Source organism: Leptopilina heterotoma, unplaced genomic scaffold, assembly GCF_015476425.1.
Source record: "Leptopilina heterotoma isolate Lh14 unplaced genomic scaffold, ASM1547642v1 Lhet_123, whole genome shotgun sequence".
Taxonomy (NCBI): Eukaryota; Metazoa; Arthropoda; class Insecta; order Hymenoptera; family Figitidae; genus Leptopilina; species Leptopilina heterotoma.
In genome coordinates, this window is record NW_025110842.1 from 3203404 (window position 1) to 3224802 (window position 21399).

The 21399-nt window shown below is 20.7% G+C and overlaps 2 protein-coding genes across 2 annotated transcripts; both read right to left on the reverse strand.

Annotated features, from left to right (window-relative positions):
- Nucleotides 1-806: 806 nt before the first annotated feature.
- Nucleotides 807-10839, reverse strand: LOC122512530 (cytochrome P450 6k1-like). The gene is made up of 5 exons (XM_043628421.1): nucleotides 10206-10839; nucleotides 6325-6705; nucleotides 5591-5775; nucleotides 2335-2623; nucleotides 807-1221 (listed from the first exon to the last, which is right to left on the reverse strand). The coding sequence occupies exons 1-5, from the start codon at nucleotides 10720-10722 to the stop codon at nucleotides 1058-1060; spliced, it is 1536 nt and encodes a 511-aa protein (XP_043484356.1). The 5' UTR covers nucleotides 10723-10839; the 3' UTR covers nucleotides 807-1057.
- An 8963-nt stretch (nucleotides 10840-19802) lies between these two features.
- On the reverse strand, nucleotides 19803-20332 carry LOC122512532 (histone H4-like). Its single transcript, XM_043628422.1, has one exon. The coding sequence runs from the start codon at nucleotides 20199-20201 to the stop codon at nucleotides 19881-19883; it is 321 nt and encodes a 106-aa protein (XP_043484357.1). The 5' UTR covers nucleotides 20202-20332; the 3' UTR covers nucleotides 19803-19880.
- Nucleotides 20333-21399: the final 1067 nt, after the last annotated feature.

Below are 21399 nucleotides of genomic sequence, written 5' to 3' on the forward strand. Positions count from 1 at the left end.
AAAAAATGTTAAATTTTAAGAAATTCGGTTTTTGAATTTTTGATATTTTTAGATTTTTTACCGAAGGGTTGGAACTATTAGATAAGTAAATTGTTTTTAAAGAGCCCAAAAATAATGAAGCTAATTGCCATAAAATAGAACAAAAAATGTTGAATTTTAAGAAATTCGGTTTTTTGAGTTTTTGATACTTATTATAAATTTAAATTTTTGACCAATTTAATATTTTTGGATTAATTAAAGTTTCGAAGAAATCACGTTTATATTAATAATGAAAATTCTTTAAAAATTCAATTATTTTTTTCAATAGAATTTACCAAATTTCAATTGTTTGGAAATTTTTAAATTGCATATGAATAAAAAACTATTATCGTTCATAAATTATTTTTAAAAAATTCTCGAAAAATTAATTTTAAGAATTTCTTTATTATAATTTTTTGAAAATTAATTAACAACTTAAAAAACATGGACAGTTAGAATCATTATAAAAAACTGAATTTTTGTATTTAAATAATTGAATTCTCTAAGAAGTTTGGGAAAATTATTAAAAATAATTGATTTCGAGAAGAAGTTTGATTAAAAGTTGTAGAAAATAATTGAATTTTAAGAGAATTAAAGTTGTAATTTTTACAAGTTATTAAATTTCAGAAGGTTTTAAGTAGAATTTTTGAAAATTTTATTCTCGTATAAAACCAAACAAGAAGTATTTATATTTATTTAACGAAGTTATTCAAGTTTTGAATAATTAAATTTAGAAATCAGTGAGAGATCAGAAAAATAGAAAATAAAATTTTTGTCACGACACTGAATTAAAACGACTTTTTTTCTATTTTAAATCGACTACAACGACTTTTTTTGCGCCTTAAAGTCGATCGGAGGCCTGGCTTCGGAATCATTAATCGTTGGGTTTTTTGGGGTCAAATTGAAAATCATGTTTCAACTCAGACATCGAATTTAAAAAATACAAAATTGCTAATATTAACTATATAAGTTATTATAAAGTAGTTTTGTCCAGAAAAATTAGTTTAATATATTTTATGTTTCTTGTTCATTTTAGTTGTTAAATTTTCTTCAAGTCGAGGTAAATGCCACCTATTGACGATGTTAAAAATGCCTTCGGATCTAATTTTACTGGAATCGGTGTCTTCTTATTGACTGAGACTTCATATTTTGAAAGAATATGAACAATTCCTAATTTTGATTGCAGTAATCCAAGACGTTGACCTGAAAAATAGAAAAGAATGATAAAATTAATATTGTAATGATTTTTTGCATCAGCTGTTAGTTTAACATAACTAATTATCCGCAGGAAATTTTTAACTATTAGTAAATATAAATAACTTCATTGATAGTTAAATTTGACTTATTTAATTTAGTTACCAATTTCAATATTATTTATATTATTTTGACATTACCCAAAAGTATTAATAATTAGTTAGTTTTGACTATTTAATTAGTAAATTATTAATAACTCACTCTTTACAATGAAACTAGGTATTTTTAACTAATTTAAATTTAGAGAGTAAATATTAAGAATATGTGGTTATTTTTTATAAAAAAAATAGCAGAGAATAGTATGTACTTCATTTAAATGCAAAACATTCTGAAATCTGCTTTTTATTCTGTTATTTTAATTGTAATTAAATTACTATTAATTACTAATTAATAGTAAATTTTGTTTTTTATTTTCTAATCTTTCGTTTTTTTCTTTTCAGGCCGAACACTCAGTGGCTTGTAATTAATATCAAAGAAGCTAATTAAGCAGTTCCAAAACTTGAAGGAAGTCATGGAAATTGCACTACGGTATCAACAAGATTGGTGAGTCTTTATTCTTCTTTTCTTTCATATGTAGGTTTATAATTTGTATATCAATATTGCAAATTCATTTTATAAATTCAGATCGAATTGATCTGTTTCTGGGTTTTACCAAAACAACATTAAAAAATTTTATTGACTTCAAAAGACTACTTTCCAAATTTCTAATTTTGGAAATATGTCACTTTTTGTGGTATTTTAGTATAATTAGCAATATTTATGAGCGACCGGATAGTATAACCACGATCGTAAAATTCTAACCGTCGTTTTATTCGACCCCTGCTATACATAAATTAACTAAACAATACCCAATTTTTAGCACAATTTTTCTAAGGATAATAATAAATTGAGACATAAAAGGTGTCAAAAGTGTTGCGAAGCAACTTGATTCGATTCTTGTAGGGAAGCTACAAGAATCTTTTGTTTTATTCTTTTATTTTTAAAATAAAAGCTGTTTTTTCTTATATTTTTAATTTTTAATTTTAATTTTTTTTTTAAATTTTTAATGATGTAGATTATTACCAATGCATATGTGAGGTCCTTCGCCAAATGGCATGTAGACACAGGGTGTTAGGGATTTTTTATTCTCCTCGGAAAATCGTTCAGGATCATAGACATTCGGATTGGAAAAGTATTGTTCATCATAATGTAGTCCAAGCATTGGTACAAGCATTACCGTTCCTTTCTCAATTTCCAAATTTGTCTCCGGTATTTTATAGTCCTTCAGAGCAACTCTGTCGAGATAGGGTAGAATTGGATACAAACGCATTGTTTCCGATAGGACCATATCCAAATACGGTAGGGTCGTCACCTGAAATGCATATAATATAATATCCTTTCTTAAAACAGACGGTTCGAGAAATTTAAAACTGTTTCCGTATAATACATAAACAGAAAAGTTTACAATTTTCAATTTTGGATCAAATTAACGATAACGAAATAATCGAAATAACGATTCAATTATTGTCAAAAATTTTAATAGAATTTCTTAAAGTTCAACATTTTTTCTTCTTTTTTATGGCATTTAGCTTTAATATTTTTGTGCTCTTTAAAAACACTTTACTTATTTAATAGTCTCCACCCTTTGGTAAAAAATCTAAAATTATCGAAAATTATCAAAAATCCAAAAACCGAATTTTTTAAAATTCAACATTTTTTCTTCTTTTTTATGGCATTTAGCTTCATTATTTTTGTGCTTTTCAAAAATATTTTACTTATTTAAAAATATCCTTCCTTTCGTAAAAAATTTAAAATTATCAAAAATCCAAAAAACCCAATTTCTTAAAATTCAACATTTTTTTTTGTTTTTTATGGCATTTGGCTTCAATATTTTTGTGCTTTTAAAAAATACTTGAATTATTAAAAATTTTCCAATTTTTAGTAAAAAATCTAAAATTATCAAAAATTATCAAAAATCCAAAAACCGAATTTTTTAAAATTCAACATTTTTTCTTCTTTTTTATGGCATTTAGCTTCATTATTTTTGTGCTTTTCAAAAATATTTTACTTATTTAAAAATATCCTTCCTTTCGTAAAAAATTTAAAATTATCAAAAATCCAAAAAACCCAATTTCTTAAAATTCAACATTTTTTTTTGTTTTTTATGGCATTTGGCTTCAATATTTTTGTGCTTTTAAAAAATACTTGAATTATTAAAAATTTTCCAATTTTTAGTAAAAAATCTAAAATTATCAAAAATTATCAAAAATCCAAAAACCGAATTTTTTAAAATTCAACATTTTTTCTTCTTTTTTATGGCATTTAGCTTCATTATTTTTGTGCTTTTCAAAAATACTTTACTTATTTAAAAATATCCTTCCTTTCGTAAAAAATTTAAAATTATCAAAAATCCAAAAAACCCAATTTCTTAAAATTCAACATTTTTTCTTGTTTTTTATGGCATTTGGCTTCAATATTTTTGTGCTTTTAAAAAATACTTGAATTATTAAAAATTTTCCAATTTTTAGTAAAAAATCTAAAATTATCAAAAATTATCAAAAATCCAAAAACCGAATTTTTTAAAATTCAACATTTTTTCTTCTTTTTTATGGCATTTAGCTTCATTATTTTTGTGCTTTTCAAAAATACTTTACTTATTTAAAAATATCCTTCCTTTCGTAAAAAATTTAAAATTATCAAAAATCCAAAAAACCCAATTTCTTAAAATTCAACATTTTTTCTTGTTTTTTATGGCATTTGGCTTCAATATTTTTGTGCTTTTAAAAAATACTTGAATTATTAAAAATTTTCCAATTTTTAGTAAAAAATCTAAAATTATCAAAAATTATCAAAAATCCAAAAACCGAATTTTTTAAAATTCAACATTTTTTCTTCTTTTTTATGGCATTTAGCTTCATTATTTTTGTGCTTTTCAAAAATACTTTACTTATTTAAAAATATCCTTCCTTTCGTAAAAAATTTAAAATTATCAAAAATCCAAAAAACCCAATTTCTTAAAATTCAACATTTTTTCTTGTTTTTTATGGCATTTGGCTTCAATATTTTTGTGCTTTTAAAAAATACTTGAATTATTAAAAATTTTCCAATTTTTAGTAAAAAATCTAAAATTATCAAAAATTATCAAAAATCCAAAAACCGAATTTCTTAAAATTCGACATTTTTTCATCTTTTTTATGGCATTTAGCTTCATTATTTTTGGGCTCTTCGAAAATACTTTACTTTTTTAATAGTCTCCACCCTTCGATAAAAAATTTAAAATTATCAAAAATTCAAAAACCGAATTTTTTAAAATTCAACATTTTTTCTTCTTTTTTAGGGCATTTAGCTTCATTATTTTTGGGTTCTTCAAAAACACGTTACTTATTTAATATTGCCAGTGTTACTGGAACATTACGTGCTAGTGGGGAAGTAAAATGAAAATAATTATTAGGTATCAATATTTTCATTTCTATGTAGGTATAAAAATATATGAACTTTAAAATTTTAGATTTTAAATTACTAATTTTTTCTATTTTTATGATAAAATCTAAATTAGAATTGCCAAAAATACAAATTAATTAATTAATCAGAAAATATCAACACCAACTTGATGCAAGAATTAATCAATATTTAACCCTTTGAGGAGCAGTGATACTTTGAATTCATATGAATATTTTTTTGTTAACTCGTGAATAACTTTGTTGATTTTAAAAACTGAATAATGAAACAATATTTTTTTCTAATGTAGCAAATTTCTTACTTTACATACTGGTCTTTAAATAAAAAACTTTAATAACTTTTCCTGAAAAGCTTGCTTAAAAATTAAGAATCACTACATTTTTAGAAAAAAGTTGATCTAAAAAAACGAAAAGAATTTCAAAATACGTCTTTTTTAAAAATTTCATTGTAGAAATGGGTTGTATTTATCTGAAAAAGTTAGCTAAGGATAGTTTTGCATTCATTTTACAAAAAATAAAAAATTTGCATTCTTTTGATTTTTCGAATTTTTTGGAAAAATTTCATAACTTTCGTTCAAGTTAATATTTTTTAATCGGATAAGGCTATGATTTTAAGTTACGTTAATACCTAATAGACTGCCAAGTTTCACTTTAATTGGTTAAACCGTTTTCAATTGATGCACGAACAAAGTTTTGCATACAGACAGACAAAATTTTTTTTTTTTTTACATTTTTCGAATTCTAATGTCTCAAAACGAAAAAATATGTAAAAATTTTCAATTTTGGAGCAATGTACAGACAGAAGTCTGATTTTGTTAATATAGATAGATGTTTTTATAGCTATATAAAGATACATAAGGAAAAATTTTAAATAGTATTACCATTTCGTATGTTATTTTTCCATCATTTTCCTGTAGTGCTTCTTCGATTTCAAATCTCAATTTATTTTGCACTTCGGTATTAACAGCCAATTCATATAATGCAAATGACATCGTTGTCGATGATGTTTCAAATCCCCCGGTAAAAAAGACTGCAGCTTGTGCTACTAAGTTATCACCATCAAATTCTGTTGTAAATTGTAAAAATTTACTATTTTAGTATCAAAATTGTTGCTTTTTAATTTTATTATGAAGCTAAAATTGATACCCACATCATCTCCCTCTTAATTTTGGAAATTAAATTTTAAACTCAAGTATTTTTTTGTTTAAAACCAACATAAAATTAATTTTATATTTATTTTATATTTATTATTTATTATTTATTTATTTATTATATTTATATTTATTATAAATTTATTATTTTATTTATATTTATTATTATATTTATTTTATATTTTTTCTAAAAAAAATACTTAAGTTTAAAATTTAATTTAAATATTTTTTTGCTTAAAACTAACATAACATTAATTTTATGTTAGTTTTAAACAAAAAAATTCTTAAGTTTAAAATTTAATTTAAGTATTTTTTTGTTTAAAACCAACATAACATTAATTTTATGTTTGTTCTAAACAAAAAAATACTTTAGTTCAAAATTTGATTTCTAAAATTAAATGGGTTTTTTTAAAAAATGACAAAATGCTATAAAGTAGGTTGTTCAATAAATGAATATTACTCACTAAACGTATTTTTATCAAGTGATGCATTTTCATTCTCTTGACTTCGTTTTAATTCAACAAGAAGATCGATAAGATCATTTCTCTTCTGACCAGATTTAATGCGTTCGTTAATGATGTCCCAAAAAACATTCCTTAAGAATTTTGTACTTTCTTTGGCAAATAATTGAAAGCCAAAAACATCAATTAAATCGGGAAAGAAGAACATCACTACGAATTCAATGGAACGTCTCAGGCTGAATGTGAATATTTCCTTTCCACATTTACGAAATTCCGCATCGGGATTGTTGAGGGAGTTCACTTTTAAGCCATACGCTGTTGTACCAATCATATCGGTGGTGAATTTTGCGCACACTTCCTTCATTTCCAAGGTACATGTTTTGTCTGTCAAAACAATTTTTAAGGATTTAAAAAATTTTTTTTCTTATTTATATTATTATTTATATTTATATTATATTTTTTATGAAATAATAATATTTCATAAAACAATTTTTTTAAATTATTTTCGAAAGACAGAATTTTATGTGTTAGAAGTTTTCATTAACCGAAATTTCTTTTTGCAAATTTTTATTTACTATCATTTTCATTTAAAACGAATTTCTATTTTCTGTAAAACAAAATTTTTTCATAATCGAAATTTTATTTGACAACATTTCCATTACGTTAACGAATTTTAATTATTATCGAATTTTTCATTTTGCTATAGAGAATTTTTATTGAACAGAATGTCAGTCAAATAAAAATCAAATTAAAATTAATTAAAATTAATTAAAATTAATTAAAATTAATTGAAATTAATTAAAATAATTTGAAATTAATTAAAATTAATTGAAATTAATTAAAATAATTTGAAACTAATTAAAATTAATTGAAATTAATTAAATTTAATTAAAATTAATTAAATTTAATTAAAATTAATTAAATTTAATTAAAATTAATTAAAATTAATTAAAATGAATTAAAATTAATTAAAACAAATAAAAACAAATTAATAATAATTTTAATAATATTTTTTAAAAAATTAATATAAAAATAATTAAAATAAAATTTCTTGCATATAAACATTCAGCGACAAATAAAAATTGTATTATAAATATAGAAATTTTATAAATGGAAAAAGGGGTCGAAATAAGAGGAAATAAGTGAAAATAATTATGATTTTCATTTTCAATAGAATATATTGACTCAATATAGTTCAACTTCTGTTATCTTGTACATTAATGATAAGCGATGAATTGCATTAGTGAAATAGATTTTTTAAACTTTGAATATTTCTCAACAAATTATGCTTTGATTTTCCAAACGTATATCGAGAAAAAAATGCAATTTACATTTTTTTAATGATAATAAATTTGCGTTGAAATATTCTAATTGCAGCGTTAAATTATACTAATTTATACGTATTATATAACATACTAATTATCATAATGTTTATTTATTCCAATTATTGGTGATGATTATTTTTAAATAATCGTTTCAATATTATTCTTTTTATTATTTTCAATATTATCGTTATAATAAAAATAATAAAATAATAAAAATAATAAAAATAATAAAAATAATAAAAATAATAAAATAATAAAAATAATAAAAGTAATAATACTTATTATTGATATTATTATTTCGGATTATTATTATTATTATTATTATTATTATTATTATTATTATTATTATTATTATTATATTATTATTTTTATTATTATTATTATTATTATTTTTCGTTATTTTTCGTTATTTTTCAAAGACAATCGAGAAAGATTTAAAGTTAAAAGGGTATTTTTTTTAAATCTTATATTTTACTAATTTTCAACAAAATTTACCACATACTATTGATAAAATTTACTCATTTAAAATTAACGACTTTTAACACCAAAATTTACACCAAATTTTTTTGTAAACATTATTTTAAATGTTTCACGATTTTTTTTTTAAATTAATTGGCTATAAAAAATATTTTTAGTTTTAGAGTAAATTTTACTATTTTTAAAATAAATTTTTCTAATTTTTATAAAAAAAAAATATTACATGAAAAAATCACTGTGATTCATGCTATTTATGATTTTAATTTTAAAAATAGGCGTATAATAATTTTTGGCCCGGACTGTACAATTATTTAATTTTCAGGAAGTGAAAAAAAAGACAATGTAAAGTCCCCTTTAAAATTCATCATTATTTTACGATTTACACTCTAAAAAATAACAAATCTGAAAATTTGTTTTGCGTCAAAGGAATTTTTTTTTGGAGCAAAAAAATTTTATTTTTGTATAAGTTTATTTTATTTTATTTTTGTATAATTAATCATTTCATTTCGGGGAAAATATTTAATTATTTAAGTAATTTACATTCTTGCCATTGGGAAAAATTGTTTAAAAAAAAAAATCGTCGTTTAACTCTGTTTAATTTGGAATTTAGACGAATCATAAGATTTCAAGTGGATCAGCTGTTTTATTTATCCGCCGCCATTTTGTTTCTCGTAATTCTTAGAAGTGACGGAAGACATAACGAAAAAGACTCTAAATTTGATGTTTGAATTGGAAAAAAATTTTTGGAATCTTTTGGTATTTGTAAATAAGAATTATTTACTGAACCTTTTTGGTTTTGGAATAAAGAATTATTGGAACTTTCGTCCTCCAACTATTTAATTTAAAAAAAATTAATTTTGAAAATTTTGTTAATTAGGAAAAATTATTTCATTTGGATAAGTAAACTTGGAAACTTGGAAAAATTAAATATTAGGAAAAATTTTTTCTTATGGAAAATTTAATTGGAAAAGTTAATCATTTAATTTAATGAATTAGGAAAAATTATTTCTTTTGGAAAAGTTAATTGGAATAATAATTAACTTGGAAAATTTGTTAATTAGGAAAAATGATTAAATTAGGAAAATTTGTTAATTAGGAAAAATTATTTCATTAGGAAAAACTAACTTGACAATTTTATAAGTAAGAAAAATTATTTTATTTGGAAAGATTAAAATAGAAAAATTTTCTAATTAGGAAAATTCAACTTGGATAATTTGTTAATTAGGAAAAATTATTGTTAATTATTATTATTTGGAAAAGTTAATTTGGAAACTTGGAAAAATTAATCTATTAATTTAATGAAAAAGGAAAAATTATTTCTATTGGAAAAATTAATTAGGAAAAATTAGGAAAAATTATGAAAAATTAATTATGAAAAATTATGAAAAATTAACTTGAAAACTCTTTACTTGGGAAAAATTATTTCATTTCGAAAAGGTAATTGTGAAAAATTATGAAAATTTTTCAATTATGGAATATTATTTCATTTTTAAAAGTTAACTTGGAAAAATGATTTTATTTGGAATATAGTTAACTTGGAAAAATTCATTAATTTGGAAAATTCAACTTGGAAAATTTGTTAATTAGGAAAAATTATTGTATTTGGAAAAGAAAACTTTGGAAACTTAGGGAAATTGAATATTAGGAAAAATCCTTTCTTTTGGAAAAGTTAATTGGAAAAATTAACTTGGAAAAATTTTTTAATTAAAAAAAATGATTTCATTTGGAAACATTAACTTGGAAAAGTCTTTAATTAGGAAAAATGATTACATTCGGAAAAGTTAATTAGGAAAATTCTGAAAAATTATCTGGATAATTCTTTAATTAGGAAAAATGATTTCATTTAAGAAAGTTAAGTTGGAAAAATTAATTTTAAAAAAATTATTAATTAAATTTATATAAAAATGATATATTTTGGAAAATAGTAAAAATTGCCAATAATAGCGCAAGAATTTACTGTCAGTATAAGTTTTACTTTGAAAATAGTAAAAGTTGAGAATTTTATTCGTTTTCTATTTAAAAAAAAAAAGAAAGAAAAAAAAATTTTTTTTTAAATTTTAAAAAAATTTTAAAAAAACTCACCTTGCGTTAATTGCGACTCCAAATAAGTATCAAGATCCTTCCCAACTTCCTCCATGAGGACAAACATATTCTTCAAGCGTCCCGACGTGAATATTGGCGTTAATTTTGACCTCACGGTTTTCCAGTCGGGATTTTTGATCATAAACAAATTTGAATTCCCAAGTTGATCCTTAATTGCAGCGCGTGAATAGCGATCGGCGAAATAATTGAAATCCTTGATTAAAATACGTTTTATCAATTCTGGATCGCGTAGGACTAACGTTGGACGATCGAATAAATAAATTCCAATGTACGGCAGGCCTTTGCCGTAGTCGTACATTTTTTTAAAATATTGTCCAGGGGATATTTTCATTAATAAACATTTGCCAAAATTACCGACAAATGGTTTTGGTTCCATTTCAATGACTCCCTTTTTTCGCCAGTGTTTAAATTTTCTTGTCATGTAAATGTAGGCTGTTAGAATTGTTGTTAATATTAGGATTATTGTCGGTATCCACAGGTTTGATAAAACTGCCATTTTTTTCTTTTTTTCCTTCTTTCAGCTTTATTCTTTAAATTTTTGTTTTCTTTTCTTGTTTTTCTTTATTATTTGTTGTTTTTTTTATTTTTTATTCACTTTTCTTATTTTATTTAGTTTTTTGTTTTTGTTTTTTTTTGTTAACACTTTTTTTTATCTTTTTAGGTTTTTTATTTTATTTCACTGTTTTTATTCAATTTCTTATTTTATTTAGTTTTTTGTTTTTATTTATTTTTTTGTTAACACTTTTGGTATCTTTTTAGGTTTCTTATTTTATTTCACTGTTTTTATTCAATTTCTTATTTTATTTAGTTTTTCGATTTTATTTCTTAATTTTCTTTTTCACTTTTCTGCTTTTATTCGGTTTTTCAATTTTATTTCTTTATTTTTCGTTCACTTTTTTATTTTTCAGTATTTTGATTTTATTTTTTCAGTTTTTATTCACTTTTCTGACCTTAAATTACTTTTTTTTGGATTTTATTTCCTTATTATTTTTTACAATCCTTATTTTTATTTTATTTTTTTATTTTGCTTTTTAGTTTTATCTACTTTTTATTTTTTTATTCACTTTTCTTATTTTTATTCACTTTTCTTATTTTTATTTACTTTTTTCATTTATTTAACTTTTTTCTAAATATTTTTCCTTACTTTTTATTTATTTAACATTTTTTTTTTGTTCAATTCTCTATTTTTTGTTTACTTTTCTTTTATTTTCACTATAATTTTTTTTTTAATAAACAAAATTTAAATGAAAATTTTTTTTGAAAAATATTTAATTTTCGATTATTTTAACGAGAATATTAACAATTACAATAATAATAAAAAAATGCACATCTTGTTTCTCCTACGATGAGTCGAAGAAAACTGAATTCATAGATAAATTTACGCTGCAAATATAAATTATTACTTCATGCAGAAAATGTTTTTCACGTGATCATGTGCTATATGTATACAATATTGAATAGAAGAATAAAAATTCTTACTCACTTTTGCAACATTGTTAATTATAAGTGCACTTCGTGTGTTGGATATATATTTATAATTACTTTGCAGAAACGTCAAAAATGATAAATCAGTTTTTTTTTAAATTTTATTCAAATTATATTCAATTTGACATTTATTCAAATCTTTTTTTTTTCTTTCAATAGAAAAATGACAAAAATTATAAATCGATTTTTAATAATTACTAATTACGTAAACAATTATTTTCTCACTTTTTTTTTATTATTATTCCATTCCATAACAGTTTTTTGTCAACATATTGAAATTAATTGTTTAAATAAATAAATGTTTTTTTATAAAAAATATCGTTTTGGAGTAAAGTGGAAAATTATTATTTCATTTCTTTTCAAAATTAATTAATTTAACTGAAATTATAAGTCTTTATAACTAATTAAATAACAAAATGTGTAATTCTATATAAATAATCAATTATTTAACAAAATTGTTATACAATTCTTCACAATAATTTAATTACTTTCACTGATAATAGCATTTTTCATGAAAATTCAATTTTTTAAAAAAATTTTTGATAAAATTCTAAGAAACGATTTAATTATTTTCATAAATAATAAAATTCTTCTCAGGAATTTAATTATTTTTAAAAATTTTAATAAAATTCTTTGCAACTATTCAATTATTTTCATAAATAATAATATTTATCGTAGGATTTCAATTATTTTTAATAAAATTTTACAGGAATTGCTCGAAAAGTATGTAATTATTCTTAAAAATTTAATTTCAATTCCTCGAAAAAATCCATTATTTAAAAAAATGATTTTTTAAAATTCTTTAGACGAACTCAATTATTTTTAAAAATATTAGAATTTTTCACAGGAATTCAATTATTTTCAAATATTTTAATAAAATTGTTCGAAAGAAATCAATTATTTTTATAAATAGTTATTTTCTTCGGAAGAATTCAATTATTTTCATAAATAATTCTTCGAAAGAAGTCAATTATTAAAGATAAATAACAAAATTATTTCCAAAAATTCAATTATTTTGAGTCATTTTAATAAAATTCTTTGTAAAATTCAATTATTTTCACAAATAACAATATTATTCATTACAAGAATTCAATTATTTTTAAAAGTAATAAATTTTTTCTTGAAAATTCAATTATTTTTAAAAAAATCTAGTAAAATCGTTCGCAAGAAGCCAATTATTTATTATTTTCATAAATAATAAAATACTTCAAGGAATACAAATTATTTAAAAAAGTTTCTATAAAATTCTTGGCGGGAATTCAATTATTTTCATATATAATATAATTCTTCGTAGGAAATCAATTATTTTTATAAATAATAAAGTTCTTTAAAGAAATTTAATTGTTTTCGCCTTAAATTGTTAAATTCTTCGCAAAAATTTAATTATTTTCGAATTTTTTAAAATAAAATTGTTGTTCGAAAAAATCAATTATTTTAAAATGAATTTTAATTAAATTTTTTTGAAATAATTCAATTATTCTTTTAGATTTTAATAAAATTCTTGCCAAGAATTCAATTCTTTACATAAATAATTCTTCGAAAAAATTCAATTATGTCGAAAATATCAAAATATTATTCCCGAAAATTCAATTACTTTGAGGGATTTTAATAAAATTCTTTGTAAAATTCAATTATTTTCATAAATAACAATATTCATCACAAGCATTCAATTATTTAAAAAAATTTCTTTAAAATCCTTGACAAGAAATCAATTATTTTTATAAATAGTTATTTTCTTCAGAAGAATTCAATTATTTTCATAAATAATAAAATTCTTCTCCTGATTTCAATTATTTTTAATTCAATTTTACAAAAAATGTTCGAAAAATGTAATTTTTAAAAAGAAATTTAATTTCAATTCCTCGAAAAAATAAATTATTCAAATAAATGTTTTTTTTAATTCTTGAGAAGAATTCAATTATTTTCAAAAATATTACAATTTTTATTCACAGGAATTCAATTATTTTCAAATTCTTTCCTAAATATTGTAATAAAATTGTTCGAAAAAAACGAATTATTTTAAATATAATTTTAATTCAATTTTTTTTTAAATAATTCAATTATTTTTTTAGCTTTTAATAAAATTCTTTCTAAGAATTCAATTATTTACGTAAATAATTCGTCGAAAGAATTCAATTATTTAAGATAAATAACAAAATTATTCCCGAAAATTCAATTATTTTGAGTCATTTTAATAAAATTCTTTGGAAAATTCAATTATTTATTATTTTCATAAATAACAATATTCATCACAAGAATCAATTATTTTTTAAAGTATAATAAATTTCTTCTTGGAAATTCAATTATTTTTAGAAGTAAAAAATTTTTTCTTAAAAATTCAATTATTTTTAAAAGTAATAAATTTTTTCTTGCAAATTCAATTATTTTTAAAAAATTCCTACAAAATTGTTCGCAAAAATTCAATTATTTTCATAAATAAGAAAATGCTTTTTTGGAATTTAATTATTTAAAAAAAAAAAAATTGAATAAAATACCACAAAAACGTTTAATTATTATTGTCAAAAATTTTAATAGATTTCTTTGTAAAATTTTATAATTTTTAAAAACTTTTCGCAATTCAATGATTTTCAATATCAGTAGAAAATAGTAATTTTCAAAAAAAAAAATTCCAAACAGAATTCAATTATTTAAAAAACTTTTTGTAAAAATAATCGAGTGCGAAGAGTCTGAAAAGGGGAAATTGATAAAAATTATAATTTTTATTTGAATCAATTAAATTCTATTTGTTTCTAATAATGAATTTGTTTGTTTAATTTAAGTACAATATTTATTTCATGCAAGTAAATAATTATTTGAATCAAATTTATTAATTTTTTTTCATTGAAAGTAATAATTATATTAATTATAATTATAATTATATTAATTATAATTATAATTATAATTATATTAATTATAATTATAATTATATTAATTATAATTATTAATTATATTAAATATAATTATTAATTATATTAATTATAATTACATATACAATATACAATAAATGATTAAATTATTAATTTTAATTATCTGTTTATTTAGTTAATTATTTGTTATAAATTGGTTTTAACAATTATTAATTATTAATTTAATGTGAATTTAATTTCATAAATTAAATTTGATTTAATGAAATAAAAAAATAAAAAAATAGTCAATATAAAAATATTAAATTTTAAATTCATTTAAATCATTCGCAAATTTAAACACTGGAAGAAAATTGTCAGAGAAATATCGTCACAAAAGGGAGAATATTGAAAATATTTCGATGTTTACATTTCACTAAATAGAACCTCGTCTCCCCTCCCCTCTTCTTTTTCTTCGACCAACGTTTCTCGTTGTACACACCGAGCTTTTAGTAAACATATAATATTTCTCGAAAGACTCGAAATAATAAAAACTCCTTCAGTTGAAGTCCGAATCTCGAATTGGACTTTTGTATATTAAATTATATCGTACATTTTATATTAAAAATACTTTAATTAAAAAACTTAAAAACGCTTAAAAACTTTCGAAAGAAATAAAAAAAAAGTGTAAACAGCAAAGAAGAAAAAAAATATCAGTACAAAAATGTTGAGTCTAACGAAAAAAGAGCAGAAAATTTGCGTGAAATTTTGTTTTGAAAATGATTTCTCCGCAAGTGAAACATTTAAAATGATAAAAATTGCCTTTCCCAATGATCATTTGCCGCAGAAGAGGATTTTTGAAATTTTCCAAAAACACTTGGATCGCATTAAAAAATCGCCTGATGGAGTTAATGATTTTGATGACGATGACGTTGTTATTTGTAACGATGAGAATAAAGATAGTGAAAATGAAATCAGTGCCACTGATTATATGAATAAAATTCTACAAGTGAGGAGTATACTGAAGAGTCAGGAGAATATGACTGTGCAAAATATTGCGAAGAAAATTGATATTTCATTTGATGAATGCACGCGAATTTTGATACATTTAATGAAGAGAGATCCATTTTTCTAAGGAGGGAGCAAGAGGGAAATAGAAGGAGAGTAAAAAAAAATTGTGGAAGGAGGAGAAAAAATATACAAAAAATGAATATTTTTTTTTTTTCTATATTAATATATGAAAATAGTTTATGAAACTTTTTCTCGCTAGAAAAGAGTTTTTTATATCAATCGGCCCTTTTCAGGGCCACCAATTATTTCTCGATTACGTTTGGAAAATTTTTTGTTCTTACATTTATCTTGAAATTTTATATTACTTTATATTACTTAAAAAATTGAATTTTAAAAATTCATGAAAAAACTCTGAATTTTGATGTTTTATTTGTCTGCCTCGTAAACTATGAAATTACCACGAATTTTAATACAAAACCTTGAATTTTTTCTATTTCAGACAATAATTTATTTTTACATAACTTCATTTTACAAGAACTATATCATAAAATAAAGACTTAGAAATTATTTAATGAATCACTTTTACAATTTTCATAAATACTAGATTGATAAAAGAATTTTTGTTAAAAATACTAAAAAAAATTGAATTTTGGAAAAGTTAGAAATAATTTCAGAAATTCAATTATTTTCAAAAGTAATCAAATTTTTTGCAGAAATTCAATTATATTCGAAAATTAAAAAAATTCTGGTCATTTCAATTACTTGTATCCTTAAAAATAAAAAAAATTCTCCAAAATTCAATTATGTTCAAAAATTTTTTAAAAATTCTCGTCAAAATTTCAATTATCTTTATAAATAATACAATTCTTCTTCGAAATTCAATTATTTTTAAAAACTTTAAAAAAATTCTTGGCAAAATTTCACAGGAATTCAATAATTTTTCAAGATTTTTAATAAATTTCTTCGAAATAAATCAATTATTTTCAGAAATAATAAAATTTTCACAGGAATTCAATTATTTAATATAAAAAATTTCAAAATTTTTTTCGAAAAATATCAATTATTTAAAAAGAATTTTATAAAATTCGTCACAGAAATTCAATTGTTTAAAAAAAATTTAACAAAGAATTCAGGAATTCAATTATTTTTAGAAATATAGTAAACTTCTTCACCGAAATTCAATTATTTTTATAAATAGTAAAATTCTTTGCAGAAATTCAATTATTTTCAAAACATCTTTAATTGAATTTCTCGGAAGGATTCAAATATTTTCATGAAATTCAATTATTTCCTAAAATTTTAATAATTTCTTCGAAACAATTCAACTATTTTTATAAATACTAAATAAATTTTCAAAATTTACAATAAAAAAGAGTTTCAAAAATTGAAATTTCGTAAAATTTAATTCAAAGTAATTGATTTTTTTCAAAGTGTTTTATAAAAAAGTTTTGAAAATGAACTTTTAAAGAATTTTAATTGGAAATTTTGAAAATAATTGATTTCTCAAAAATTTTAATTAGAAATCTTCAACGTGTAAATTCAAAAATGGTAATTAATGAAAATTAGCTTTTAAAAATTATATTAAAATATTTTTGAAAAAATAATTCTTAGAATTTTATTTTAGATTAATTAAAATTTTGGAGAAATCGCGTTTATATTAATAATTAAAATTTTTTAAAAATTCAATTATTTTTTTGAATAGAATTTACCAAATTTCAATTGTTTGGAAATTTTTAAATTACATAGGTATGTATAAAAAACTATTATCGTTCATTTTATAACTAAGGATAGAATTTTTATTTTAAATTATTCAAAATAATTCAATTTTTGTATTTAAATAATTGAATTCTCAAAGGACTTTAGGAAAATTGTTGAAAATAATTTAATTTTTATTATGAAAAATTAAATAATTGAATTCTCTAAGAACTTTTATGAAAATTGTTGATAATAATTGAATTATTAAATAAAAATTGAATTTTTGTATTTAAATAATTGAATTCTTGAAGAACTTTAGAAAAATTGTTTAAATTCTCGAAAAACTTTTAAGATATTATTAGAAATAATTAAATTTTTTGTACATTTAAATAATAATTAAATTCTCAAAAAATTTTCGGAAAATTACTGAAAATAATAATAGAATTTTTATTAAAAAGTATTTTTTCAATTTAAATAATTGAATTATCCAAGAACTTTTGAGAAATTATTATTGAAAATAATTAAATTTTTATCTAAAAATTAAATTTTTTGTACATTTTTTAAATTTCGAAGAATTTTTGACAAAATATTTGAAAAAATTGAATTTTAATCGAAAAATTAGATTTTTGTATTTAAGTAATTGAATTCTTGAAGAACTTTTGAGAAATTATTATAAATAATTGAAGTTATATATTATATATTATAATTTTTTTCACTTTTATTTTTAGTTCCAAAAAAATTATTTATTTTCTATTTCTTAATTTTTGTTTCTTAATTTTTGTTTCTTTATTTATTTATTGGTGGACAATTTTGGATAATTAACTGTCATTTTTAATTTTTATATATTTACTTGAATATTCTCAATCTTTGTATAATGAAAAATTTATATTAGGATTTCAAAATGAGCTGACTTTTGAAAACAAATTCTGCTGATTCCATATTCACTGTTTATAATTTTATCGCAATAAGGAAAGCAAAGTAAAAAAATTTATGATATATCATTAATAATAATTAACAGTCAAAACTATATAAATTAAGAAGTTGAATATACAGTTCAATTATTTTCAAATATTTTAATAAAATTCTTCACAAGAAATTAATAATTTCCATAAATAATAAAATGCTTTTTATGAATTCAATTATTTTGAAAAATTTTAATAGAATTCTTTTTAAAAACTTTTTGCAATTCAATGATTTTCAATATCTATAGTATATTCATAAAATTTCGCAAAACAATTCAATTATTTTAAAAAAATAAAAATTTTTTTACAGAAATTCAATTATTTATAAAAATTTTAATAAAATTTTTTTACAACTATTCAATTATTTTCATAAATAAAAAAATTTTCCACATGATTTCAATTATTTTTAATATTAATTTTACAAGAATTGATCAAAAAATGTAATTATTCTTAAAAATTGAATTTCAATGCCTCGAAAAAATCAATTATTTAAAAAAACGTTTTCTTTAAAATTCTTTTAAAGAATTCAATTTATTATTTGCAAAAATATTAGAATTCTTCACAGGAATTTAATTATTGTCAAATATTTTAATAAAATTGTTCAAAAGAAATCATTTATTTTAAATACAATTTTAATTAAAATTTTTTGAAATAATTCAATTATTCTTTTAAATTTTAATAAAAATTCTTTCCGAGAATTCAATTATTTTCATAAATAATTCTTCGAAAGAATTCAATTATTAAAGATAAATAACAAAATTATTCCCGAAAATTCAATTATATTTTGAGGAATTTTAATAAAATTTTCTTTGCAAAATTCCATTATTTTCATAAATATAACAATATTCATCACATGAATTCAATTATTTTTAAAAGTAATAAATTTTTTCTTGGAAATTAAATTATTTGAATTTGAATTCGCAAAAAAATTCTTCGCAAGAATTAAATTATTTTTCTGAATATTGAAATTCTTTGATGAATGACAAAATTCGTTGAAGGAATTGGAAAAAAAATTCCAAAGAAGAAATTGGGAAAAAGTCAGAAAAATAAAAGTTATGGAATTAAATTTTTAAAAATTTTTTTCAAGTGATTGAAACGAATTTTTTTTTTGTCGTCAAGTTTAATTTTTCAACAGCTATATTTTTAATTATTTTTTTAGTTTAAAAGCTGAAAATGCTCTATGATATCTCGCTATCCGATTAAGATTTTTGTACTCTTTTGGTCTTAAATTAAATTTGAAAAAATTTCAAAAAAAAAAAATGTTATTAAAATTTTTTTGTCAAATTTGTTAGCATTGCTGCAATCTTTGTATAAATTATTAAAATTTCCAGTTATGTATAATTAATAGTAGGATTTAATAATCTTTCGAATGGTATATTTGTTAATTTTCTATTATATTATATTATTATATATTATATATATAAAATAATATATATATATAAAAAATTGCCTAACGTGATATGTGAATAATCCCTAAGTAGCACCTTGCGCTCGATTGAGCGCGCACCTCTCACAGTTTTCACAAACAAGTCCCAAAACAAAAAGTAAATTCTTACACATATCGAAAAAATGTAGTGGCCCTGAAAAGGGCCGATTGTTATTGAAATGATTATATCCTCTGACAATGACTCGGCACTCATGATGTAATTTTTTGATTTTTAATCTCCAAAACCATAAAGCGGACGTCCTCTACGTTTGAGTGCATAAACAACGTCCATGGCGGTGACTGTTTTCCTCTTGTCGTGCTCCGTATAGGTGACAGCGTCAAGAATCACATTCTCCAGAAACAATTTCAAAACACAACGAACCTCCTCGTACACCAAATTCGAAATCCGTTTCACACCGCCACGACGTGCCAATCGACGAATTGTTGGTTTCGTTATACCGCGAATATTGTCGCGTATAATGCGACGATAACGCTTCGCTCCTCCCTTACCCAATCCCTTGATTCCCTTCACTCCCTTACCACGGCCGGTCATAATTTTTTTTTGATATAATCAAAAAACGGGGAATTTCTCTTGGTTTCAAAATTCAATATCAATAAGAAAAAATTGTTGTTGATAACTGAAACGAGAAACTCTGAATGAGTCAATGAGCTCGCGTTGGATCTTGGGTGTGAATGCTAAATATTTTGTGCCACCCCCACCACTTTTCAAATTTGTCATACACAGTGTTGCCAGACACTATACCGACTTATTGTCATACACACTCGGAAACTTAAGCTTTTATCTCGAAAAGATTATGGAATTGTTACTATAAGTAACAACCGTAATAATTCTATTTCTAATCATAATAATGATTCATTTTCTGAAATTTATTAAATACAAATACAGGGTTGCCACAGGTCAGAAAAGTCAAAGAAATTAGAATTTGTCAGAGAATAAACTGCTTCGCATAACTCGGCATAAATTCAATTATGTTCAAAAATTTAAAAAAAATTCTAGTTAAAATTGCAATTATTTTCAAAAGTAATAAAATTCTTCTTCGAAATTCAATTATTTTCAAAAATTTTTTATAAAATTTTTGACAAAAGTTTAATTATTTTCGGAAATTTTCCTCAATTCAATTATTTTTATAATATGTGCTATTTTAATAAAAATTTCACAGGAATTCAATTACTTACCAATTTTTTTTATTTTTTTCGCACCAATTCAATTATTTTTAATTTTTTAATGAAGTTTCTTTACAAAATTTATAGGTAATAAAATTGCAATTTTAATAAAATTTCCCTGTACAATTCAATTCATTCCAATACAATTCTTCTTAAGAATTCAAATATTTAAGAAATTTTAATAAAATTCTTCCCAAGAATTAAATTCTTTTTAAAAAAAACTAAAATTTTTCTCGAGAATTCAATTATATAAATAAAAATTTAATAAAATTCTTCGTCAGATTTCAATTATTTTCAATTTTTGTAAATGAAGTTTCTCGATAGCATTTAATTATTTTCAAAAAGTTTTAAAATATTCTGAGAAATTCAATTATTTAAGAAATTTGAATAAAATTCTTCGTCAGATTTCAATTATTTTCAATTTTTTTAATAAAAGTCTTGACAAAAGTTCAATTATTTTCAAAAATTTTCCTCAATTAAATTGTTTTTAATATCTACTGTTTTAATAAAATTTTGCCAAAAAGGAATTCAATTGATTAAACAAAATTTTAATAAAAATCTCACAG